Source organism: Neopelma chrysocephalum, unplaced genomic scaffold, assembly GCF_003984885.1.
Source record: "Neopelma chrysocephalum unplaced genomic scaffold, ASM398488v2 Primary Assembly neopelma1_25, whole genome shotgun sequence".
In the NCBI taxonomy this organism is placed as follows: Eukaryota; Metazoa; Chordata; class Aves; order Passeriformes; family Pipridae; genus Neopelma; species Neopelma chrysocephalum.
Genome location: NW_020897694.1, coordinates 5,741,895 through 5,769,014, shown reverse-complemented (window position 1 = coordinate 5,769,014; position 27,120 = coordinate 5,741,895). Strand labels below are relative to the sequence as shown.

Genomic DNA, 27,120 nt, shown 5'->3' with positions numbered 1-27,120 from the left:
TAGTTGTATCTTAAGCTGTGCCAGGAGAGGTTTAGGTTGGACATCAGGAAGAGTTTCTTCACAGAAAGGGTGATTAGATATTGGAATGGGCTGCCAGGGGAGGTGGTGGAGTCGCCATCCCTGGAGGTGTTTAAGGAAAGACTGGATGTGGCACTCAGTACCATGGTCTAGCTGACATGGCGGTGTTGGGTCACAGGTTGGACTCGATGATCTCAAGGTCTTTTCCCACCTAATTGATTCTGTGATCTCTCGCTTCTCACGCTAATCAGTCCACAGGCACAGTTCTTCCCCCCATTTGAGTCTGGGATCCGTTTCAAGTAGGTGCTCAATGGGTCAGTGGTTGCGATCTCCCACTGCCGGAATGGCCTTTCCCCAGTTACTGCCCAGCCCTGCTGACTGGACTCTTGGGGGCTCTTGTCCAGACAGTCCACTCCCCTTGAAATTGTCTTTGCTTTTCCTTGAAAACAAAAGATTAGACAAGCATATAATGTTCACAATGCAACTGCTTAATCATAACTGGTCCAGCTACAGCTATCAATTAACAACTAAAAAAAATAAATTGCAAAGTTTGATTCAAATCTTGAGGGGCTCAGCATAAAGAGGAGGGGCGGACACTGATCTCTGTGGTGACCAGTGACAGAACCGAGGGAATGGCCTGAAGTTGTGTCAGGGAGGTTTAGGTTGGATATTAGAAAAAGGTTCTTCACGCATTGGGTGACTGGGTGCTGGAACAGCCTCCCCAGGGAAGTGGTCACCAAGCCTGACAGGAGTTCACGAAGCGTTCGGATGATACTCTCAGGCACATGGTGTGACTCATGGGGATGGTCCTGTGCAGGACCAGGAGTTGGGCTCGATGGTTCTTGGGGGTCCCTTCCCACGCAGCAGGTTCTGCGATTCCGTGATCGCCCTGGCAAGGAAGGAGCCGCCGAGCGCCGCCAGGGCAGGAAGGGGCGGGCGACACGGGCTGAGGGAGAGGCCGCTCCTCCCGTCGCTCCCGTCGCTCCGTGTCCGGGCGGGGGCGGTGCTCCGGGCGGGGCTGCGGGGCCGCTTCCTCCTCCCGTCCCGGCAGTCCCCGCGCGGCGCGGCCTTGGCGGTTCCGTGCGACGAGGGCGCCGCGGCGGCTCCAGAAGTTTCCCGGGGGCGGCAATGGAGGAGGAGGAGGCGGGAGCGGGGTCGGGAGCGGCCCCTCGGCGGTGAGCGCCCACCCCGCCCCACCCGGCCTCCCCCGCGGCTCCGCCGAGCCCGCTCACGGCGTTGTGTTTCCTTGGCAGGTTCTCGGACCGGGACGTCGACCGGGACCCGGGGACGGCGGCGCAGGTGAGGGCCGGGCCGGGCCGGGCCGGGCCGGACCGGGGGGGGCTCCCTGAGAGCCTGGCTCAGGGGAGGTCTGGCTGCGGGGGTGCCCAGCGCCGTCCTGTCACGGTACCTCTGTGGCAGAGAAGGAGGCGGGGGGGAAGGCAAGACAAACCAACTTTCTCTTCCGTGTAAGTAGGTGGTAGCTCACATAACTACATCAATTGCGATTTGTGGTTTAAAAAGCCCCAAGCTTATTGGAGAAATGTATTCTGTCTTAGTTTTTATTCTGCCCTGGTCTATTTTTTCTTTTCCCTACGTTTTACGGGGACCAGGACTGATTTTCATTTCATCTCGGCATAAAAAAATAATTTTTTTACGGTGACAACGATCGCTCACCAGAACAACCTCCCCACGAACGTGATGGAGTCCATCAGGTTTTCGACACACAAATGGACAGGCTGCTGGATACCCTCTAGGCTGCCTTTCCCGTAAAGGGTTAGACGAGATGGTCCTTTGAGATCCCTTGCAAGTTTACCTGTTCTATGATTTTGCCTGTTAACATGTTTTAATGTGCTTTCTAGGGTTATTTTTAATTAAAGCAGATGGTTAATGGGAAGACAGAACTGGAGGGTGGACAAGTATTTCTATTTAACTGCTTGTAAGGGGAGAGGATGTAAATGGTTAGTTTTGCTTGAATAGAGTAGGTAATAGGACTCTAAGATCATACTGGATTATCTTTCCACAAAGAAAATGGTATACTAAACTTTTCAGTTCTTTGGGGTTTACCCTGTAACTTCTAAAAGTTTTTCAAAAGATAAATTACATCTAAAAAACTGGGCTTGGAATCACCAAATGTATATGGCATAATAAAACTAATTCAAGACCTAAAAAAAAAAAAAAGTTTTATAGTGTGGTGAAAAACACCCACCAAAACAAACAAATCAAAAATCCCTGACACCAAAAGGTCTTCAGAAGTATTAAAGAATATTGACAGAATATGGATTTGTATTGTTTCCTGTATTAACATAGTTGTTTTGCTTTTCAGTTCTTTGTACATTCAGTGCTTCAGAACATTATGTAACACATTGTGTAGGCATTATTTAATATCTGTCGGAGTAATACCAGTGTCTTTTAAAATTCCAGTGCCTTTTTTAAAATTCCTGAATTGAGTAGGCAGGTGATGCTTGGTAGTCTCTGAGCTGGTAAATCCCATAGTTCAGTGTAGCATTTTGCTGATTTACAAGCTTGGATCTACAGGTGGTATGCCATGCTTGCATGGTATTAGGTGAGGTCTTCTAATTCATGTCCTTAATATTTCTAATCTGGGAGACCATTCTGTATAAGTGCTGCTGTGTAATGCTTCCCTACCTTGCTAGACTTGTGTCCAGTTGGCCTGGCATTTTTGCACTGTCTCTAGGATTCCTTTAGTTCCTGGAGAGCATCCCTTGGTTTTCTGCACCTGGATCTGATGCAAGTGCAGGATCATCATCCTTTTTTTAATACTGTCTGAATGATAAAGCTTTGAACTCATCAATGACTTTTTTTTCATTGTAAGTTGAAAAAGCAGATTACTGTGTGGAGTCAGAAAGAATCTGTAATTCATATAAACTCTTTATCATTTAGCATGAAGGGACTTGAAAGTTCCCAATGTATTTAGAAATAGATTTGCAATTTGGTGACATGGTAAGGGCCTTTAGAGTCAAAATATGCAGAAAACACATACTCGAGTGTGAGGACAAAGTCTAAGCTTGCTGCTGATGTCCATAATCTGGACTTTCTGGTGCTAGTCAAGTATTATTTGGCTTCTCAAATAGGTTATAGGAGGTAGTTATTCTGTGCATGTGTCTGAGTGAGATGAGGTGGCTTACTGATAAAAAGCCAACAAAGAGACTAGTTTCACACTGTTGAAAATGCTTGGCTTTGGTTTGCTTTGCTTTTCTAGGTCTAGTTCAGTAGGAGAATCCATTCATGTGTTGCCAGCTCTAATCAATGCTTCTGTCATCAACAAAAACCACAGGGAATAATGTTTGGAGGGAGAGGTGATCTGTCATAGATCTGCTTGTGAATGTGCCTGCAATGTTCAGTCTCAGACTCAGATCCTGCTTGGTTTTGAGTGTCAAAAGTGCTTCACCTCTCAGCATAATATGAACTATTTTTAATATGTGAGTTGCCTCATGTCCCTCCCATGTGAAATAGCTATAGCCATGAGTATTTCTGTAATGACAACTGCTTTTGAATGACTTTAAATCTTAGGAGGGCATCAGTTACAATTGTCTTCTGCCTGCCGCTTTCTTCAGAGACCCCCCCAAGGATTTAGATTTATGTGCTGCATCTATATATAGGTTGGTGTATCTTACACTGGTAAGAACTCATGCTAGGGCTAGAAGAAGCTGTTCTGGCCACTTAAATCCTAGTTGGCATGAACAGTTTATGTGGTATTGTTAAACAGAAAAAAATACTGATCTGAACTAGAACTAAGGCAAGTCCTCCTTCTCTTCTTTTTTCTCTGGCTTGGTGGGACAGAGTTTTGGCAGCTGTGCTGTATGAATATTTATGCAGGTTTAAAGCTTGTATCTTAGCTACATTCATGCTTGCTAGATTCCAAGTAGAAATCTGAGTAGAAGTCAACTTAGCAGAGTTACTGTACTGTAGCAATGTACTGTAGTGGCTTTGGAAGACTTACTGTCTTCTAGCAAAGAGGAAGAACTTCTCTCAGCAATAAGGAGAGAATTGGAGATGCTCTTTCCAGGTGTGTGCTGTCACTGTGAAGTTATTCTATGTGCAAAAGTTATGAACTTTTCTCATAGAAAGCAAAGTATAATTGTTTCAATTCATGTATCCAGTGATTTCTCCTAGCAAGGGACTACTTTATGCTTATTTCCCTTGTGCAATAATATATCGTCTGAGGCCTGTGCTCCCTCAGTCTTTTGTTCTCCTGCTTTTATGCTCAGCATTTGAAACAATCTCTTATGCTCAATAATATGTTATGTAGTATTTCATTGTGTCACAGTGCTTTGAGCATGTTATCCTCACACAAGTGTTTTGACATACTGTGTGTTGACTTCCAAATTCCTAATACTGCACTGCTGTCTCAAATCCAGCAGACCTGCTGAGAATTGTAGGAAGGTCTTTGGAATACAAAGGGTCATCTGTGTGTGAAATTTCACGTTTAAAGCATTTGGAAGTCCTGTTTCCTCCTCAGTAAGAAACAGGCTGCTTGAATTTGATGTAATTGGCAGGTTGCTTGTACTTCAAGCTCTGATGTTTAATCTTTGTGGCTGAGAACTAAGCAGCAGGTAAACAAGTGCAAGTTAAGATGTTATCATCTGAAATGTCTCATAGTTGACAGAGTTTGGTATTGTTTTTATGAGGACTTCTGAGGTACCATTTAATTTTTTATTGCCATGTGTGTTTACAGGAACTGACAACAGCTTTGGAAAAGAATCCAGATGATGCTGAATGTTACTGTCAACGAGCTTATGCTCATATTCTTCTACAGAAATATGCTGGTAACATCTTCAGACAACACTAAGAATCCTCTTACCAAGTGTATTATAACACGTTCTTTACAGAAGATGTCTTCAATCTGAAGCCAAATACAGTAATGAAAGAAAGTGTTATCTGTAACTTAATATGATGCTTTTACAATTAGTATATAATTTTGTAGTTTTCTTTGATTTGTTTCACCAAAACTTTCAATTAATTGGGTACTCCACGGTCCCAGCTTTCTGTTTGATTTCAGCCTACTATTATCTTGGCAGCTTTTTTTTAAGTAGACTTTTTAGGCAGATTTCAAGATTTGTGTCGTGTCTTCCATCGTTATGTTCTTGGTAGAGAATGAATCCTGTCATGGTAGGAAAGCAATAAGTGATCGTAAAAAGATTAGCTGAATAAGATTTGGTTTATTTTTTCTTTCCAGTAAAAACCAAACAAACAGATTCACAGCTTGGATCTAAGTAGAGGATTTCACTAAATGAAAGTCGTGCTACATCTTACATAAGAGCTCTGCAACTGCATGAAGGGTTCATCCATAGCAGTTGTGACTAGATTTAATTCAAATGGTGTGATTTGTGTACAATCCAAGAAAGCTAACACAGTACAACCTGAAAAAATTCACTGCTAAAAGACTGACAATTTGCTCCTTTTTATAACATTATTATTATATTTCTCAACATTAAACTGACTTTCAACAGATGCAGTTGCAGATGCAAAGAAGTCCCTAGAACTCAACCCAAATAATGCTGTAGCGTTCCTTAGAAAAGGGTATGTATCATTTATTGTACCTTGTGAATATTGTGATAATCTGTAGGTCAATGCTAGTGTTTGGATTATGGTTCTATACAAGCTTTTTGCAACACTGTGAATGAATAAATTTACTGCCCTGCTGCTTGCAGCCCATCTGTAATAAAGCGGTGTTATGCAAAGCCATTTAGTTTGGGATAGTTATCTAAACACCCTCACCATTTCGAAAACACACCTCTTGGGTGATTTAAATTCTTACATGTGTTTTTTTTAACCAATACAGCACGCCATATATAGAACGTGTATTAGACTGAAAAGTAATTACCATTTTCTTATGTTTTTCTTTATTCTTGTCAGGTTAGGTGAATATCATATGAAAAACTATGCATCTGCTTTCGAGTCTTTCAGAGAGGGACAGAGGTTGGACAGTAAGTATTAAAATTTCTTGTGTGTACAGTACTCCTTTGCTTATGAGAAAAAAATGGGTAATGTATTAGATTTAAGTGAAGAGTAAGGATTTTCTTTTTAAAGGCTAATGAATTAGATGCCTGACTTTAGATATCTGACCTTTGGGAACATTTATGCAGTCACTGCATTAAAGTGTTAAACTGTTAAAAGATGTGTATCAAAGTTCTTAGCAATTAGTATATGATTTCTTTCTTTCTTTATAAAATGGGGAGTGTTTTCCTACTTCTTGGAGGTCTTGCAAAAAAGTGGTGGCAATGGTGTAATATTAAGTGTCATAGTAAAGCTTCTGAACAGAGCAGGCTCCTTATATATAGCTGGAATTTCTTAAACAATTTGATATAACAGTCTTTAGAAAGAATGTGTAACTTGGTGGCTGTTCAAACTGGCAAAATGGATTTTTACCTCACATTACATACCTCTTAATTACAGAAGCATATTGATTATATCTCTTTTTTTCAAAGTGTTGGCTCCCCAGCTGGACTTGGGCCCTTTTTAGTTTGGAAACAATTAGAGCTTTTTTTAAAACCTGACTTTATAAGCAGGAAAGGAGTAGTTTAAAACAGAAAGCTTTGGCAGAAGACATGGGAAAGCACTAAACAAGGCAATTGCAAGATGGTCATGGCTCTCTTCTCTTTCCTCCTATCCCCCACTGTAAATAAAACCCTCTCCTCATTCCATTCCTTCTCTTCCAAACAGCAAGAGGAAATGGTAAAAAAATAAAAAAGCACCTTGAAAGGTTACACAGAGTGAAGCACTAATCTGATAAGCCTTGTCATGGTCTCAGATCTTCTAGTGTGTTGTCTGATCTGTAATACTGGCTGGGACATGAAGGCTTAGCAAAAAGTTAATTACTTTGCCTCTCCCATATAAGTGATCTTGATCCTCTGATTTAAAAGTGGAGTTTCATGGAAGTGTAAGTTAATTTGTGCTTGATGCCAAGTGATCATTCTCCCTACTACTTATGCTTGCTTAGCCTCTTTCAATGCAGTAAGTCTGCTGAAACCTACTATTTTTGAAGTATTTTCCCCCTGGATAAATGTGTTGAAATGGCCCAATGAAGGGTCTAAGTGCCAGCAGAAGTGAAGTGGCAGAGCATTGTTGGGGCAGTGGGAGTGGTGGTGGAAAGGGAATGTGGTGGAATTGCAGCAAGTCTTAGCTGTCAGTTTAGGCTGCTCTGAAATAGGAATTAGAAATAAGAAATTTCATTAAGTTCTTTCTGTTTTGGTAGTGTGAATAAGTAGGTAGTCTCCACTAGTTTGTTCAGTAGAGAGACAAGTTTGTCTTTGCAGTCAATTACTGCAATTCCATGAAGGAAGTAATTCCTTCCAGTGACTTACGTAGCTTTCCTTACTTGGTAGGTAACTTTTCATATACCTCCAAACTCATCACTGGTGGATTTTATTGAATGACTACTCTTTATTTTTTCATAGTCTTGCCCCACCCCAGGCAACCAATATGAATTTGAGTTTTTTATGTGCATGGATAACTTCACATACTATTTATGTATGCACAACAGCACACAGAACTGCAGGTGTCTTTTTACCTGATAAGTCAGTGAATACCAAGATCCTCTTGGCTAATCCAGAATCTCTGAAATACAGCACAACATTTTGCTGTGTTAAATTGCTTGACCTCTACCTGTTTTCATTTATTTTGCCATTCTTTTGCTGCTTCCTCAGTTGAAATGTTTTTGAAGCTTCTTATCACTTCCTGATTGCTTTCACATCTGAAGATAGTTTCTGCTGTGCTTCCTGTATCTCATTACAAAATTCTATGAGATGAGGAATCTTCTGAAGGCCTTTTTAAAATTACAGACTTAGTTGATTCTCTTCCATATATTGCCTAATTTGCTGGCAAGTTTGTCAGCAACAGATTTGCCTTTGTGGAAGGTGTGATGGATGCCAGGTGAAAACAGTTGTGACCTTAGACATTTTGGCAACACAATTAACTTCCAGCTAGTGCAGAATGAACAAAGGACAGAGGGAAAATTTGCTGCATATTGCTAAGCAGGTGATAAAGAGAGAAGACTTTAGCTGTTGCTGCCTTGGGAAGAATTGCTGTGCTGGGGAATTCTTAGCTGACAAGTCTGGTTTCTTTGCCACACAAGGGGCAGAAGTACACTGGTAGACATTTCTGTTCCTTGCTGATGTAGGGACTGTTTTAAATCTTAATCTGGAATGCTAACAATGAAGAACTTTCTTGTGTAGGACTGACGAGCCCAGACTATCACAACAAGCTTCCTGTCACCCACCTACAGGGATATTGAAATAGGACCTGATATGATGAGTGGTGGAATGTGCAAAGTTTCTTTATTTTATAAAATAACATAAGAAAGCAATATTCCTTTCCCTCAATCATGCAACTAGATGCATGTGGATTTTTGGAGTTCATACTGCCTTAGATAGAAGGAGTGTAATCTGTTGCTCCTCAATATGTTATGTGGATTTAGGACAATTATACTCAAATTTTCTTGGTGTTGTTTTTCTTTTTTGCTGTGACCACCCTGTGAATTTAGTAAAGGTGGAATGGGTCAACTTTTTAAAGAAACTTCTTAGTAGGTACTTTTCTTGTTTTCTAAGAATTAGTAGATTTTCAGTAAGTGAAGACGCAATTAGGTTTTCTGAGCTAGAATTATTAATAGAAATTACTGCTAAGTTCTTTGGGAGGATAATGCATTTATAAAGAAAAAAAAATCATTTGCGTCAAATTATAAAATGTGCCAGGATGCAGGGGAAGAGGCAGTGGTTGGTGACTAGGATCCTCTTCAGAAAATAGGGAGGATAATAGTGGACTTTTCTTTTTAAGTTTGTGTCACATAGTGATCTTAGGCCATAGTTAAAAAGAGAATTCCTCACCTGCAGCTGGAAGAAGCCAGACCACTGGAGACTTGACTAGGTTTCTCTTTGCTTAGGCTCCTGAACCTACTTAATTGCGCTTTTGATTAATAAGGTTTGTTCCCACTGCAAAACTTGGAAGTCTTTTTAAGTTATGGGTGCTAAATTTTGAAAATATTGATCAATTTAGGTTGCAGGGGAGCTCTGGAGCTCATAGAATTCCATGCTCTGACCAAAAGCAGTATTAACTTGGAACTTGCATGTGTTGTTTGCTTGGGTCCTTTTACCATTGTTTTCCAAATATCTCCAAGACTGAAGATTCCACAGTCTCTTTGGGCAACCTGCTTCAGTGTTTCACCGCTCTTTTAGTAGAAAAAATTTTTAAGATGTCTGGTGGGGTGGCAGAAGAAAAGGGAAGAGGAAATGGCTTGAGGAGTGGGGTAGCAATTTTATGACCTCAGGTGCATCTCAAAATTTATGTACATTTTTATATTTGAAGGAGTTGGGGTGCATACTTTGCATAACTTCAGTGGAGTCAGATTTGGTGTTACATCCGTGTCTGTTGGGAACTCTTGTTGAGCTTCTTTAAGTCCTTTGCTGGATAGTTGCAGCGTGAACTCCCTCAGTGTGAGTTCTCTCTGTTGTAAAAAGAGAGGGAGTTCAGCTATTCTTAGTAGTTGGTCAGCAATGTTGCCACTTTTTTACTTTCTTGACTGTGAAAGATTTTTCTAGGAATTTTGATGAAGTAAGATGATTGCTCTGTTGTTACACTGCTGCCTTTTTAGCTGCTTTCCGTTGAATTCATTTCCGTCTGGGGAGCTTGCTTCCTAGAATATTAAGGTCTTACTAAGCTTCTGGGATTTTGATTCATAGGGTAGAATTGGCACCTGTGTTTCTTAAAACTTTCTGAAACTTTGTGTTTGTTTGTGTGAAACCACCTGGAGAAAATACTTGGTGTTTGTGAAAACTGGCAGAACTTTGGGTTGTCCCCAGAACAGACTATCTCTTCTGACATTTCTCTAGAGAGGAAGTGTGTGACTGTTTGAAAAAATAGTTTGAAGAAAAATGGAAAAATGTGTAAAAACTGTACTTCTTGCTTTCTAAGCAGTTACACAGGGTTGAACAGGCTGGAAAGCAATAGCATATGTGGGTCAGTTATTTAGACAAAATCTAGTGTCCTACAAATTAATTTGAATTTAATTAAATATAATTAAATAGTGGAGCTGTGCAAAAATACTTTGTTTAAACTCTGTCACTGAAGTGGCAGAGGTTACAAGAAGATAATAGGAAATACTACTTTTTTTAGTAAATTGATGCAATTTGGTGCAAGTTTGGGATGGATTTGTTCCAGTTGGCAATTGAGAAGAACTTTTCTTCATGCAGTACATGGAGTGCTTGAAGAGTTTTAATGTTACTGTGTTTGATCTCTTCTAGATGTAGATGATACCTTTACTATTTGGATTAAAAGATGTGAAGAAACATTAAACGGTAAGAAAAAACACATTTACTTCATAAGAGATTTGATATGCCCTGTGCTTTGAAGCTGTGTCATGTTTTCAAGAATTCACCAGTTTCCTCTTACTTAAAATAATTTATTTTTTTTTTAAAATCACACTCAGAGAACTTGTGTACTTCAGATTTAGAGGAACGTTAATATTAGGTTTTTAGTGTAATAATTAGCTGTGACAGGGGAGTACCTATTTAGAGTTCAGACAATCATAATTCATTTTAACTTACGTTCATACACAACTGCAAACTAATTTTAACTGTAGAAATGTGTCAGCTTGCTGTCTAAAAAACGACATCAAAATAAATTTTCAAGTCTTACAGAATATAAAGTTGGAAAGAGGTGGAAATTTGGTGTCTTATCTGTGGTAGTCTCTGAGTCTGAGTATAGTTTCCTTTCATACCATCTTACAGGCAGACACTCCTGACAACTCATCCATGGTGCTTAAACTGTGGATTTTAATGAGATAGAACAGAGTGACCGATGCAGTTTTTTCCTCTGCCTGTTGTGACTTTCCCTCCTCTTTGTGGTGCACACTGGAGAATGGGACAGTAAAACAAGTTTGTGTCAACCTGTTCACTAAAAACCAAATAGAGCAGAACCCTTTTGTGTTGCATAGGAATGAACAAATTTCTGCTTTGTGAGATATTTTTGCCAAGTTTAATTTTATTTGGAGAAATTAGTTAAGTGATTGGCATGCACAGTCTTACTTGTAAAGAGTTATCTTGGGTGACAGCTTTCTCTGCCCTCTCAAGGACGTTATCCTGAATATTCACTAGCTTGTCTTTTTTGAGCCATTTTCTTAATCCTCTGATACACCAGCAAAACAAAACCAAACCAACACAAAACAACAACTCTGATTTTTTTTCATTACAGCTTAATATTCCTTTTTTTTTGATCTTTCTCTCTTTATGGCAGCATGCATTATAAACAAGCAAAGAGAAAGTTTGTTTCTTTTCAAACATTTAATCTGAAGTATTTTAGGAAAAAATATTTAGAAGAAGGGCTACTGAGCTATAGTTTAGATGCAAGTATTACAATATATATTTTAGGTCATACGAGTGAATTTCTCCACCAGATTTCCATCTCATTCCTCAGTGAAGTTTGCCTAGCATGACATAGAAATTTGATGAGAACTTTGTGTTCGCCCTATAGATGGATGGATGATAAGCCTAGTGCAGACTCCCAGAAAGTGATTTTTTTTTAAAACTCTTGTTTACTGTGATGTTACTTTGATTAAAAAAGGTCTGTATTGGCTTCTGGTAAGCGAGGGGAAGTAATGGAAATTTTGTTCATTCAGTTAATCAGAACACGCTTTGTGTTAGAGTTGTTCCTTTATACAAGTTGCTGATTGAAGTCTAGTTAAAAAGTAGAGTGTCATGAAAGCACAGTAGTAGAGGTAGAACTAACATGTTTTTAAGTCTTCTACTGTTGCGACTGGAGTAAATGCAGGATGTCTGGAGTAACTGAAGAAAGCTACAATAAGATTATGCCTTGTAAGTTCAATATATCTCTTCCTGACAGTGCAACTCTTTTCTTTCTGCAGCATCACAGACAGATTTGGTAAGATGTTTTCCTTAATGTGTTTATTGTCTCAATTTCTTTGTTAAGCTAAAGCATACTTTTGTGCTTCAGTGGTTTTCCAGACATTAAAACAATCTTTTTTATTGTATGCAATTCTAAATATTTAACTTTTCTTCTAAACATGAGTGCTTTTATTTGAGACTCAGGTTGCAAAATTTGAACCCTGAAAACCCTTAGGAATGGCATACAAATCTGGCAATTACTGTATGTTTATTGAGTTAAATTTTATCTTTCTGGCTTTCCATCTGAGGCCTAATTTACAAATTAACCAGCTCATAGTGTCAGTACTAACTTGATCAGGATTGTTAGAAAGTAACTTTATTTTTCTCAAAGCTTGCAAGTGGGTTGTGCAGGCTTTTCTTCTGCTATAATGTGCTCAGCTTTCGGGGGTTTCTTTATTTGAAGTATTCATAAGAAATGTTGACATTGACCTCTCCTTTTCTTTTTTTCTTGAGACAAAAAAAGAAAGGCAATTTGCATTGGATGTTCTTCTCCCTCTTTAATAGTTACTTATGGTTTTTATATTTTAAGAGTAGGGTGGAGGAGAAAGTGTACAGAAAACATGGTGATTGTATGTAATGACAAATCTCAGAGTTAAAAGGTTTTTATGGTTAAAGGTTGGACCTTGAGTTCTTAGACCTATTTAAGGTTTCCTTCATGATTTATAGATTAGCAGCCTAGTCACTGTATGTTTTTCAGGTATACATCTTATCCAGAAAGAAGGGAGTTAAAGATGAATTTAACTGCTATTTATAAAATGACTGACCAATATATTCTGAGTTGCAGATTGACATATTTAATGTAAATTGAAACTTTTTTAGTCTGACATAAATGGCTAGGAGAGCAGTGAAGAGCTTCACCTGTAAGTTAATGTTCATACAAAAATCAAGGCAAGGGGAGCAGTTGGTATGAAAATGATTTGTGTCTTTGAAAAGTACTTCATGGTATATTTTCACTTACACTGATATAACTTTCTTTCCAACTGAATATGCTTCAAGTAGAATATGCAACAGCAACCTCTGCCACCAAAGATCAAGTAAGTTGACTTCAGCTTTACCATGAGATTTAAAATAATTGACATATAACTGCTCTTTGGCTTGGGGATTGGAGAAGCAAGATAATGACTGTAGAAATTTTTTGGGGGTAACTTTAAAAATGTGGCAGTCTAAGAGAAGTCTTTCTCAGTGTCATCACTTTTGTTCAGACTAAATGGTACTTTCAGGAGAGTTAAACCTCACTGGATAGAGGGCAGTAGCATAAGCATTTTGGCTTCTGTTTCTAATTCTCATGCTGAGCTTAATTCAAAGCCTGTCCTATTGTGTCTAGTATAGGTAATATTTTTGAGATACTTCTAAGATCCTGAACTAAAAAGTGTATTTAATTTATAGAAGCCAAACATTGGTTAAGAAAGTGATCTAATTTTGATAATGCTTTAAAAATTATTTGTTCTTTAACTAGTTATCTTGTCAATTTTGCAACTGCTTTTTCAGAGGAAGGGGAAGAAATCTTCCTTTATATATCTTCTCTCACCCATTAACAACCTGCATGATGTACTGCTGCAGGTTTTGCTATTCATCTGTTTAGCACTTTGCAGTCAGTTTTTCCCCTTTTTTTTTTTTTTTTAGATATGACTGGTACCAAACAGAATCTCAAGTAATTGTGACTATAATGGTCAAGAATGCACAGAAGGATGATGTCAGTGTGCAGTTTTCGGAGAAAGAGGTGATTTGTATTGGTTATTGATACTCATCCCTAAATTGCCTAAGATGTAGTACTTAAACCAGTGAACATTATGTGCTGTAGTAGCATGAAAAGAATGGTATGGTACAAGTGGTCTTCTGTCTGAGCTTGTTTTGTGTACAGTTAAACTGTATTTGTGCATGTGCCCCATCAGGTGAACCTGGATCAATGTCACAGCAGTGTCCGTGGGATTGATACACAAGCAGTAGTGTGCTGTGCATGCTGTAGAGGGAACATCTGGTTTTCAGCTGCCTCTGTGTTGGGGGGGATAGGGGAAAAAGTGGTCTGGACTTAAATGTTAGAGTACACATGCATCTGGAGTGGCAACAGACAGATGAGGTATTCTAAAAATAGGTATAAATGAGTAATATCTTGCTTTAAGACAATTGTAGAAAAAGAATGAACATTGGTCGGTGGGATTTTTTTGCTTTTGGCTTCACTAAAATTGTTCATAGCAGCAAATTATGTATTTTAAGGAAGTGCAGTAATCACTTCAATGAAATACCATATGTTGTACCAATGAAGTTCATGTTTAATTTAGCTGAGAATATTGAAGAGTTAGGTTCTTAACTAAGTTGATACTTCATGAACTGCTAGAAATAGTTAGTTGTTATTATCTGCTTTAGGTTGTTAAAATTGTGTGAGCACTTGCCCTGTAGTTTACATATATTAGAAGAGAAGTTGCAGATTGTTTTCATGTTCCACTATTAACATATTGATACTTCATTAAATGAATAATTGTTTCCCCAAAGAGCGCAGATCAAGCTGACAAGGTAACAGGGATTTTAAATACTTGCGGCAAGAAGTGAAATTTCCTGTTCATTTTCTAGTATATTTTAGAAACAATGTGTCAAATAATGCAGTAATGTAATGACATCACCTGAAATTATATTAATTTAATCACTTGGTGATAATCTTGGTGCCAAATGACAGTCCTTTACTTGAAAATGGAACTGCTGCCAAAGATGACCTGATATGTTTTTTTAACTTTTAACAGGTGAATGCATCAGTGAGACTTCCATCAGGCGAAAGCTTCAACTTAAAGCTTGATCTTCTTCATTCTATAGTGCCAGAGCAAAGTACATTTAAAGTGCTTTCAACAAAGGTAAGTTTCTTAAAGTGTAAATTATCTCTTTGACTGTTCTGATTTTGAAATCGTTTCTGCTCCATCTCTCTGCAATAGTCATAATATCTCGCTTTTCATATCGGAATGGTTTTTCTTTCTTCAAGGTGCCTTTCAGGTAGTGGGAGGCTTTCTAAACTTGTGCAAATATCAGAAATAGTAATATGACGGTGCTTATTGAAGTGCAAATGGTGGAGTTATGCTGAGGATTCTTTCACTTGTTGCTGTAGAAAGAAGACTGTGATCTTCACGATTAAAATAGAGGTATTAGGAAAGTGTGAATGCCTTTTTGCAAAACTTTCAGGAGATAGTATTGCCTTGTGAACCAGTCATCTTTTTGTGCCCAAGAAATAAAAGTCAGACTTCGAAAATTTCAGTGTTGAAATAGTTCTTTAGGCTTTTATGACTTCTTCCTGGTAAAGGTTAACCATGGGATTAACTGGTCATGGCTTTTCAAGAGAGTGCATTCCATGCTGTTGGTGGAAATAGTACATGCTTGGAGACACTTCAGACTTGCATGGTATGAGGGAATGCTTCTGTCTCAGCATCCTGTTTGTTCTATATTACCAGTATAGAAAAATCAGAAACAGTCAGTGGTCTGGCATAGCATTTATTGTTGGCATAACCGATAGGCAGACATGTGCTTTATCCACTGACCTAAGCCTCAATCCCTGGAATGTGATGTTGATTCTTCCCCTGTATTTCAGTAGTGGTTCTGCAGAGCTTATGGAAATTCTCTTGTGTAAAATGTTCCATTTTACCTGTTTCCTTCTCAGAAAGGTACCTATAATAGTTCTTGCATCATTTCAGGGACAAGGGACTTGAAGATGGCATGAGAGGATTATCATAGAAAGTTGGTCTTGTTTTTCCAGTCCTTGCACTAAGGAAGCCGGGCAGGTTGTGTGATTGAACCATGTGCGCTCTTACGCTGTGGGGAGTAAGTGAAGTTCTCAAAGTATGTAGTCCATTAGTATTTATATAAATTTGAGTGGAATGAGCACCAACCTTGTCAAGAAGGGTAGCTGTGAGGTCCTGTTTGCTTTATGTTCTTACCCAGCTTGTGTTACACTTTTCCTTTTGTCTTGAAGTTTACTGTTACTTTCTTAGGAAGCATCTACATGCTGCTGAGCACTGTGAAATTCACTTTGTCTTTCTACACTGCCATCTCTAGCCTGGATTTATCTCTGAAACAATCTCTAGTAGTCTAGAGCCTGGTTTAGGCTGATGTTCCAAAAGTAGGCTGAAAGCCTTAGTTATGTTCAGGCAGTGTCTGAATTGTAAATATTTTGCATTTACTTTTCAAATGTTCCTAAATATTTGTGAGAGAATATTTTTGAGGCTAAATGGGATAAGAGGGAACACCGAGGGTGATCTAACTACAGAAGTCAGTGCTTCAACATGTTCTTATTTTTGCAGAAAAGAGTAGTATAAGGCCATCCGTGAAGGCATAGTGAAGGAATACAGTTTAAATGATGCCCCAACTGGTTCCTGTTCCGACCACCAGATGGAGTCTGGCTGAAGAAAAAAAAATTAAAAGCAGGTCTATGTTAAGCATGCAAAGACTTCTTTACAGGTTTATTATATTTTACTTTGAAAAATATTAAGCACTTTAGGAATGGTGCAGCCTTGGTATTTAAATGATAGAAATTCAGATTTCTTTTCTTAGGTTTTGTGTACGTACTTCGTTCTTATGAGCAGTATGGGAAATGCACAGTTATTTGAATAAACTATCTCGTTGATTAGAACATCTCAAACCCTTCACAAATTATTTTTTGGTGTTTACATGAAGTCCTTTCATAAGGACTTTGAAAGGGAGACATAATCTCATCATCTTCCCAATTATATGAACTTTTTACTCCACGCTATTAAAGACATTGAGTTTTCATGGGATAAAAACAGATCTGTTCCTGTGGATCAATAATTTCAGATAAGAATAACTGCATTTGTTCACACTGCTTTATTTTGTGTTGCTGCTTTGAATGTGTGAGCCATGTTGCCATTAGCATTATATAGTCTTCACTGGGCAACAGTCTGGCCTTGTTTTTCAATTATATCAGGAAATACATGAGGAAACAGAATGGAATGTATGAGCAGGTTATGTGGTGGATAGTTTGGGTTTCCCATGAACTTCGTAAAACTAATAAATTTAATGGATAAAGGATGAAACAACAGAAGTGGCAGATAGTAGAACAATCCTGTGTATTTTGAAATAAGAGAAGCAATAGAGGGCTTCCTTGATACTGCTTGAAATTGATCATCACTTGACAAATGCAAAGGCATAAAGGTAAAGATGCAAATTCAGGAGGAGAAAATAGCCTGAACTGTATTTGCAGAACTACAAATTCTAAAGTAACTACAAAGAGCAGAGGGAACTTAAAGACTCTGGGATTGGTTCTTTCAGGGAGCGTTGACAGTGGTGAAAAATGCAGTTGATTGCATAAGAATTGTTTCTGTTCCATCAGTGAAATTAAAATTATACCTTTCAATCAATCCATGCTGTGTATAGCTCTGAGATACAAAGTCTGTTTGGAAAAGAACAGAACTAGCAAGTGGTACAGAGGTAGCATAAATAGATATTTTGAGCTGTTTGAATGATTTCTGTTTGAGCAGAAGTAAATTAGTGTTTATCATCTGCAGACTTTGACTTCAAGCTGTGAGTTAGAAGAGGAAAAATATTTGATGCCAACTCAAGAACAGCGTAATATGTGGGCGAAGTCCACTTTAGAGAAAAAAATCTTAAATCTCTTTCTTCATGCATTCTCTAGTGTTGTATATTCTCCAATTGTCAACAGTTTTAGAGATGATACAGGCTGCCTCTAATAGTGACTGTATGTGTTATTGCCATACTTGAGGCCATTTTTATTTTACCTAATTCAAAAGTTTAAGTTCTCTATCAACCTGCACCTTAGGAAGTCTTCCATCATCCCCATATCACCATTGGCCAATCAGAGCTCAAATCAGTCCAGCAGTTTAATTACCTAGGCAGCCTCATCTCCTCGGATGGTAAGATTGACGGGGAGATAGACAACAGGTTAGCAAAGGCATATAGAGCTTTCGGAAAACTCCATAAAAGAGTATGGCGTAATAAACACTTGAAGAAAAGTACCAAGATCAGTGTTTACAGAGCCATAGTGCTGTCTACTCTTTTATATGGTTCCGAATCATGGGTCATCTACCGCCACCACCTGCGTCTCTTAGAACGCTTCCATCAACGCTGCCTCCGTACAATCCTGAACATCCACTGGTCAGATTATGTGACCAATACATCTGTTCTAGAACAAGCAGCAGTTACAAGTATTGAGGCCATGTTGCTGAGAACACAACTGCACTGGGCAGGGCACGTCTCCAGGATGAAGGACCACCGCCTCCCTAAGATCCTGCTCTATGGTGAACTTACCACTGGCTGCCGCAAGAGAGGAGCCCCGAAGAGAGGATACTAGGACTCCCTGAAACAATTCTGATGATCTAAAGCCTCAGGTTAATGTTTGTGTGAGAAAATGCTGAATACCACTGTATTGAGCCATTTTCTTGAGGGTATTGGTGTATCTGCATAGCACATTGTACATGAACAGCACAGTAGATAGATCATAACTAAATCAATTGATGTTATTGGTTGTACTCCTTATCTGTCAAAGGTGTCTGACTATAGTAATGTGATCAAGCAAAAAATAACAGCTCCTCCAAAAAGCAGCATATAAATTTGAAATTTGTGTCTTAAAAATGGAAGCTGACCTCATGTTTGTATGTAGCATGGCTTTGTATACCATAGATAGGATTTTGTGTGTTTTGGTGGTCACCCTCAGTTGTGTTCTGGTGTTGAGTGACGTGGGAGAAAAACTACCGCACTGAAAACTGCTCGTTGCATTCAGCATTTAACAGGAGGAAGGTACTTTAGTGGTGCTACTTGGTTTTTTACTTCTTTCCAGGAGAGGGAGCCAAAATGTAAAGGCTGAACCAAGTTTGCTCTTTAAAAGTTGTGTGTGCAGTTATCCTGTAGCAAAGTGTACGTACTGTCATCATTCTTCCTTCATAAAGGGAAAAAAAGCATAAAAACTTTAAATGAGTGACTAATGTGTTTAAGACAAAACTAGCTGATCTGTATCTGTCCAGAAAATATGTCAGAAAAGTGAAAATGCACAAACAGTGTAAGGATTTCTAAGTTCACTTTCTTTTCCCTCTTCTGTTCAGTCTATCAGTCCATATATTTGGGATTCCAGGGGAATACTCTGCAATGTTCTCTTAAAAACTTGTGTAATACGAGCAGTTTCCCTAGGTCTTCTGATGTGTTTTAGATGATGCCTGGGATTTTCTTCTCCTTAGACCTAAAGAGGAGAGTGAGGATGAGTATGTACTTTTAGCGCATGTGTTTATGAGCTTGAAGGAAACTTGAGCTAGTGCTTTCTCTATTTCTCCCCATCTACAAATAGTCTGGGGTCAATTACTATGAGTTCTCAGTTTTCAGTGGTTTGGGCTTTGTGCAAGCAATGACTTGCGGCAATTTAGAGCCATTTGAAAAAGTCGTAAAAGGGGTTGCTTTACCCTAGAACTGTCCTTTAATTAGAGATCAAAGTTGTGCTGCAAACAGGGAAAGGTGTTAGAAATCCTCAGCCTCTTTTACAGTTGACATTTGTTGCTTAATAGAGATGTCTGAGCTGGAAGCACACTCAGCAGCTTCATGCCAAGAATACGGTTGTGTGCATCAGTGGAATGTTGTTTTTTAACTCAAACCAATATTTTGCTTTGCAAACTCTGAAATATCCTGTGAAGGTAACTGGAACTGATGCTGGTTGCTGAATCTAAAGGAAAAGACTAAGAGTGGAACTATTTCACACGCTCCTGGTCTGTCATCAGAGTCTCTATTCAGAGGCCAGTGTACACAAATAGATAAGCAGAGGAACAGATTTATTTTAACTGAAGTTGGTTCTCACTGTTGCAGTCCAGTCCTTAAAAGATAGTTTCTTATTTTGGATATTTTCATTACATTGCTTGCAGGCACTTGAATGCATACATTGTTGCTCTTGTGTACTTCTTTTCTCTGTGAGGCTTTCATGCAGATTGATATCTCCCATTCTTGCACATTTTCTGTAAATTGTAAACTGATAGTTAATATGAGTTAGGCACTTTTCTGAAATGTCTTGCATCTTTTAGGCAGGTGTAGTTGGAGCAGTTTCCTGGATAGACCATAAGAAAACCTCCCCAATGATTGGTATGATATTTACTTGGCTCAAAATAACTTTGACTTTTTTTTTTTTCCTTATGTATGAATTCAGATGGATGTGAGGCAAATTTAAACTTCCTAATACTCTGAGAACTATATTTTAAACAAGCATAGAAGTCAGTGCCCATGCTTTATTTAAATGCATAAAAGAAAACTATGCATAAGGGTTTTTATCTGTCTGGAGAAAAGATGGATTTAAGAGCTATTGCGATAGTGATGGTTTACATTAGGGATGCAGTGACATATGGCTTTAGAATACCTAAATGATCTGTATTGCTTCTTCTCTAAAATTCAAAAATGTAACAAGTGTCGGCAATATAATACCAGTAGGAGGAAACTTGAACCTTTTTTGCCTCAGTTCTCTATAGTACATGCCTGGCAAAGAAAATGAAGGGCACATGATAAATCCCTTCTGTTGCAGTATACGCCCTATAGAATAAATTTCTTAATTATCATTTATGTGTGATAACACTGTAGAGTTAATTTCATCTTAATACGTTTTGTTTCAAGGTATGGTCCAAAGATCTTGGAATTTAGACTATAAGCAATATATAAAAGGTTTTTTAATAACTAGGATACCAAAACTGTAAGTGCATGTGCTCTTAGAGCTAAGTTTGAATAGGTCGTGCATTTTTAGAAGACTGTGCTATTTTATCCTACAAAATTCATGAGATGACCATAAACAAGGACAACTCTAAACGTTTAAAATTTACAACTTGGCCAAGGCAGTCAGTAGTTCAGTAAATAATGAAGTAGTTGATTAGAAACCCTGAATTCTTATTTTCATGTGTTTGACATAGTAGAACATCAGAATTGAAAAGGGTATTTTTAATGGATCTCAAAATCAACGACTGAACTGCTGCTTAAGCTTTGCCAGTTCTGATTTCCTTCATCCATCTGATCAGAGCTTGACAGAAATTTGTCAAGTCCCATAGCATGGACTGTAAAATATAAAAAAAAAAAGTAGAAATTAGAAAAAAAATCTTGCAGCTTATCAGTGTACACCACAATCTCCTTTTAGGGAGGAAGATAAAAATTCTTTCCCTTTTAATGTATTTCAGTTAAACTGACGATGTCTGTCCCAGAATGTGAGTTCAAGTGAAATCAAGTTCACTGGAGGTTTAAACTTTAACAGAAACCTAGAAAATTAATGTTGGCTAACTAGTGTTGTGTTGATCTTTAGCAAAAGATAAATGGAGAAATTATTTCTTTAAACTGTATTAAATGCTCTTTTACGCCAATCACGTTAAGTAAGGGGTTTTTGTGTTTTTATACTGTCAATGAAATGGTTCACTATAGCTTTTGAGAGTAACTCTATGACATCTTTTCTGATAGCTGGCACTTGGATTAAGCTGCAAACATCTGTATCTAAATCTCTGACAGGCTTTAAAAATTGAATACTTTTATGACTAGAAAACTCTTGAGTAGAAATTTACCTGTGTCTCTTCCCTGTGGGTGGAATTTCTTCTAGACAATAGATCCCCCATTTGACCCTCTTCTCAGAGGGTTAGGTTTCTCTCAAGACAGTATTTCAAACAAGTAGTGCATGAATTACTCTCTAAATTCCATGTTTCTTTTCCTCTTTGCTTTGCTGTCTTTGAACCCCAAATACAAGGGACTTAAAAATTAAAAGAGAAAGTTTATTATATCTGCACTGGAAGTTTTTACAGACTTGGAGTACTGTGTCCAGTTTTAGCCTTCCCAGTGCAAGAAAGACACTAGTGCAGTGGAGCAAGTCCTAGCGGAGAGCTACCAGGATGGTCAGTTGGCTGCACAGCATGAGCTACAAGGAGAAGTTGAGGAATTAGGCTTGTCCTTAAGTGGCATGCAAAACATTTAATTTGCAGTTAAATTTTTCTGTATTTTATTCTAAAGTTGGCACGAGGCACATACATTTTATGAAATATAAATGTTAAATCAAAGTAGTTGGCAAAGTGTTGATGTATTTCTCTTGCCCAAATGAATTTTTTTCAAAGGGGAGAAAAAACTAACAGTTCTTGTGTGCTAGATATGACACAAATATCCGTACTGATGTGTTACTTTTCTGTGTGATAGCTATCAGTGTCTGTTTTAAAACATTCATTAAAATGTATTTATTGCCATTTGTGCACATAATTGGGACTTGCAAAGTTGTTCCTTCTTGGATCAAATAAAGCTCTCAAGTTGAAGAAATATGTGCCTTCAGAAGCAGAATTTCATAGCTTTATATTTTTGGAAAATGTGGTTGTATAATGGTATGAAGTTAATGATTTCCCTAGTTTTGCTCCTGCCTGCCACTTGGCCTAATGAGTAACTTCAATTGAAGTGGATGGAATAGATGGGGTAGAAGTTTAATCATGTCAGAAATACATTCTGTCTCAGTCCTTCAGCTGTCTATACTTGTAACGTGGTAGGGTTGAAATGGTTTAGATTTAAGAAATCTGCATCTTACACTGGGAATTAGTTTGTATCGTTTGCTTTTCTTTAGGGATGTTTGTCATGTGGTACTGGCTTAGGAACAGTTTCAGAGAGGAAAGTGGAAGAGCTAGCAGATTAAAAAAGGAGAAAGGGAATTACTGCAGCAGCAAAAGTAAAGTTCTTTCTTATTTTCTTTTTTTTATGCATGGGCACAGTACTCTGGGTAATAGCCAAAGGTCTTTATAAGGGCTCTTTGAGGACTATTGTATTCTGACTAGAAAAAAGTCCATGTTTAGTAGCTCACATCAAGCATTATGTTGCATTAGAGGTCATTTTTGGTGTGGATTAAATAGTCTGTACTTGAGATACTGAAAGATACTGATGAAGTGTAAGGGCAAAAGAAGATAGTGAAAGAAGAAACAGAGAAATTGAAGAGGTATAGGGCTGAGCATTTCAGTATCAAGGATTTGCTTTTTTTTAAATGCAGCCAGGGGTGCGCTAATAATCAGAGTGTTAAAATTAGAGCCTCCTCAACTTAAATACGCAACCCAAGTGATAATAGGATTTCCTCAGGTTGAGAAGAGTTTACATAAGCAGAGGAGAGACAAGTTGTTTTAAATTAATACTCACTTTTCGCTTGTAACTAATTAGTGCCTTTGTAAGTAGCTAATTAACTTAAATGTTTGACTCATGAGATCCAAATCCATTGGGGGAAGAAACCCTGCTAGTGCTGCCACTTGTGGAACTACTTGATTGTTTTATATGTAGATATACACATTTCTTTTTGCTTCCTTAAGCTAATGGCAGAGCATTAAATTTATGAGTGTAGGTGCTAAAAATTAAACTTTTAGGTTGTAATTTCCAAAGTGATTTTAAAAAAGTCCAGTGGAAGCAGCTTTGCTGAGTTCTTTTGTTTTATTGAAGAATAATTATTGGCACAGTTTGAATGTTTCTTCTGCACAGTTTAACAGAAATCTCTGCATCCTTACAGATTGTGATATTAAACTCTGGAATACAGGCCTTCTTTGGGGACAGTAGGTTGGGCATCTAGACCTAACACAATATTTTAATTTTATTTGGTTATTTTTGGTTCTACAACTTTATTTTAAAAACAGGTACTCTGATGCTTAATTTCTGACTTGTAAAGTGGCTAAAAACATTGAAAATCCAATGGATTCGGGGAGCGGGAAGTCAAACATGGGGATGTTGGACTTACAAACTTACTGAAACCCTCCCCTCCCTTTAAGGGCATTCCATACCTCATGTCTTAAACTTTTTGTTGTTCTCAGTACAAGTTAGTTGTGGAAATTAAGTATTTAAACTTGTGTAGAGAAACGGTAGCTTCCCCAGGGGAAAAAAAAAAGAAACAATCATAAATGAATATTCTGATTCTTAAAATGCGGCATGATTGCAGACATGGAAGCTTTGAAACTTCATTGAGCTCATTTCATTATTGCTTACCAGTGATTGATTTGAAGAATGGATTAAATAAAGTTAGAATTTCAGATCAGCATGATGCTGTGCAAGGAGCTTGCTGTTTGAATCTGAGCTTAGCTCTTACAGTGGTGCCTTTGTTCCTGGGTCTGCAGGGATCCCCAGGTTGTAGTGGCTTTGGGTAGAACTAAGAACTTGCCTCTGCTGAGCTGTTCACAAATAAGGAACTGCTGAAGTTTAGTAAGCAATTTCAGTTAATTAATAGCATCACATGAACTTTGTGACATTTCCTTAAATGAATTGGAGTGACGTTAGACGGTCCTTGTTTTGCAGACATTGTTTTGCAACTTTGTAACCCTGTAACCAAAGGAGAAGGTTAATTACAAAGAAACATTTCAGTATGGTTGTCTAGAGGGATTATATGTAGTTGTGAATAATTTTATTTCTCCTATGGTAATTGCAGCCATATCCATTTTTAATTGCCAGTTTTGTCAATGAATACTAGACAGTTTTCTTCATAGCTGTGTTTGTTCATTGAACCAAATGAACACAGCTTCTGAATTTCTCCAGTGGGAAGATCTGCGTAGTCTCAGGGTGTTTCTCTGGTTTGTGTAGTACACATCAAACATGAAATGTTTTGGTAAATGAAATGTAAACTTAGATAAAGTTGGATTTTGTAGTCTTTCAAAACCGCTGTTTAATTATTAGAGTTGACTGGCAAGAAAGGGATGCTTGAAAGATAATATCACCTTGGTGCCTGGCAGTGTAGACACATTGGGATTGATCATTACTTTTGGGATGCCATAGTTTACAGAAAAAATTAGGTGAATAGTAAACAAAAGAAAGTTAACTGGTCGTAAACAAAAGAGTACAAGAGCTGTGCAACCACATAAGAGCTTGGTTAATGTGTGACTTGAACTCAAGTAACTTCATCTTGTAAGGTAGGTAAATCTTGCTACAATACAGGCTTCACATCAGAGGCTGTTTTTCTAAAACCAAATATATGTATTTTTTTACAGCTGCAGGATCCAACTACTTTGGAGCTATTTGACAGAACTGTTTGCCATCTGGATTAATTTGTTGTTTGTCTTGTGTTTTGTAGGTTGAGATAAAAATGAAGAAGCCAGAGGCTGTAAGATGGGAGAAGCTGGAGGGCCAGGGAGAGTCTCCTAAGTTGAAACAATTTACACCAGGTTTGTTCTCTGAACTATTAAGTATTACAGGGTTTATTTGTATTGAGTTACTTGGAGTTATTAATAGTTTTGTGCTAAGTATTGTTTATGAAATCACAGCTTCATATCTGCAATGAAAAGCCTAATATTCCTGTTTTCACTGCTAAGAATTGACAGAAAAAGTCTGCAGGCCACTACTGAAACCTAGGTATTAAATTTAGTCTAACTTTCATTAATCTGATGGATTGTTAAGGATATATGCTTGTCATTAATTCCTCTGGGCTTGTCTCTTTGGCCATCTGTTTTGGTCACTGTTTTGCAGTTCTGTGTATTGTTGCGCACTGTTGCTCTAATAAGTATTATTTAATTAAGTATTGCATTTCTTATGGAAACTAATACTTTGGAGTTTTTCAAGACAGATTAACAATCTGTCTTTGGGAGAATTTGAATTTCCTGATTTATTGATTTCAGATATTTTTTGAAATTTAGCTCAACTTTTCCTGTGGTTCTGGGCTGCTCTTTGGGTTTTTCTGTCAGCCTCATTTTGACTTTAATTATCTGTGTTGCTGTTGTCCAGCTTTTTTTCATGTTAGGTAACTAAGTTATGTAACTGTTTACTTAAAAATAAACTTTTGCTCTTCTTAGTTACCTTTATTTTTGTTACTGAGCTGCTTATATCATTTAGGAGGAATCCATTTGCATTTTCATGTTCCATTATCATCTCTGATTCATCAGATACATATGTGTCTGTGTTCTCTGCTGCTCTAAAAGTCGTGAGAAAACGTTTAGTTAACTAACACTTCTGTTTTCAGATACCCAGCACTTATATCCATCATCCTCTCACTATACAAGGAACTGGGACAAACTGGTAGTTGAAATCAAAGAAGAGGAGAAGAATGAGAAGTTAGAAGGAGATGCTGCATTAAATAAACTATTTCAGCAAATCTATTCAGATGGTACAGATGAAGTGAAACGTGCCATGAACAAATCGTTTGTAAGTCTTCATCCTCTTTCTCTGAAGAAATGTGTGACTTTTGCACACTGGCACAATTTTCTAAACTTTGAATCAGTTGGGAAGCCAAGCCATCAGTTGGGCCTATAATGAATGGTTATGGTTCTATTGGAGATATTGGTACAACTCCTCTCATTGAAAGCTACAATGTTGTACACTAATGAATGCAACTAAGTCCAAGGTTGTGCTTTGTCACTGGTCTCTTCATTTCAATCAATGTTATCAAAGGAAACAGAGCGTTTGGCTTGTATAGAGCTTGAAAGGATCAAATTCCTCTTGATTGCTTGTATCTACTTTAATTTGTAGTCATCACAGGCAAGAACATGACTCACCCTTCAAAAGTTTCTTGTTAATGAAGTAGCATCTCACTGTGTCCAGTACTGATAACAGTACTGTTGAGCTGAAGATGATGGCTTTGTCAAACTTCATTCTGTATGGACACAGAATTCCTGTGTGATCACTACTACTCTTTGAAGCTTACTGTGAAATGTGGCTTTTTTATTACTAAAGTTCTCTAGCAAACTAAACAAGCTTTCTCTTGTGTTGCAGATGGAGTCTGGCGGCACAGTTCTGAGCACCAACTGGTCTGATGTCGGTAAAAGGAAGGTAGAAGTAAATCCTCCTGATGACGTGGAATGGAAAAAGTTCTAATCCTATTTTTGATCTTTACCATCCGTGTGTTGCCATAGTCATGTACTGACCACTGTATATGGACATAGCATTCTTGGATTCAAAGCACTGAATGTTCCCTTGAAAACAGAAATTGTCTTTACATTTTGTGTGCTCTAGAAATTCCTTCATCCACAGATGTTAAAGATATATTCAAGAGTGGAGCCCTATTTTTGTCATCTCTGTCTAATTTCTGGAAATTGAGTCAATCAGTCCAAATTTTCTACCGCCTTTATCAGCTCTGCTCTTTGGGATAGGGTGATCTCTAATGGCTGGTCAGGATTTCTGCCTTACACTTGGTGTTTCTGTTCAATAACTTATTAGATCTTGGCAACTTTGGGTAAAAACACTTTTCAACAACAGTGTTAAAATTGTTTGCTCTTTAACTCTGCTAAATAAAACTGTAAATACAACTTTTTCTATA

General features: G+C 38.0%; 1 protein-coding gene across 1 annotated transcript; it reads left to right on the top strand.

Annotated features, from left to right (window-relative positions):
- Positions 1-1,098: 1,098 nt before the first annotated feature.
- SUGT1 (SGT1 homolog, MIS12 kinetochore complex assembly cochaperone) lies at positions 1,099-27,120 on the top strand. The gene is made up of 13 exons (XM_027674277.1): positions 1,099-1,193; positions 1,272-1,317; positions 4,715-4,805; positions 5,490-5,559; positions 5,896-5,966; positions 10,275-10,328; positions 11,894-11,910; positions 12,933-12,967; positions 13,557-13,653; positions 14,669-14,776; positions 24,946-25,036; positions 25,828-26,009; positions 26,577-27,120. The coding sequence occupies exons 1-13, from the start codon at positions 1,147-1,149 to the stop codon at positions 26,676-26,678; spliced, it is 1,011 nt and encodes a 336-aa protein (XP_027530078.1). The 5' UTR covers positions 1,099-1,146; the 3' UTR covers positions 26,679-27,120.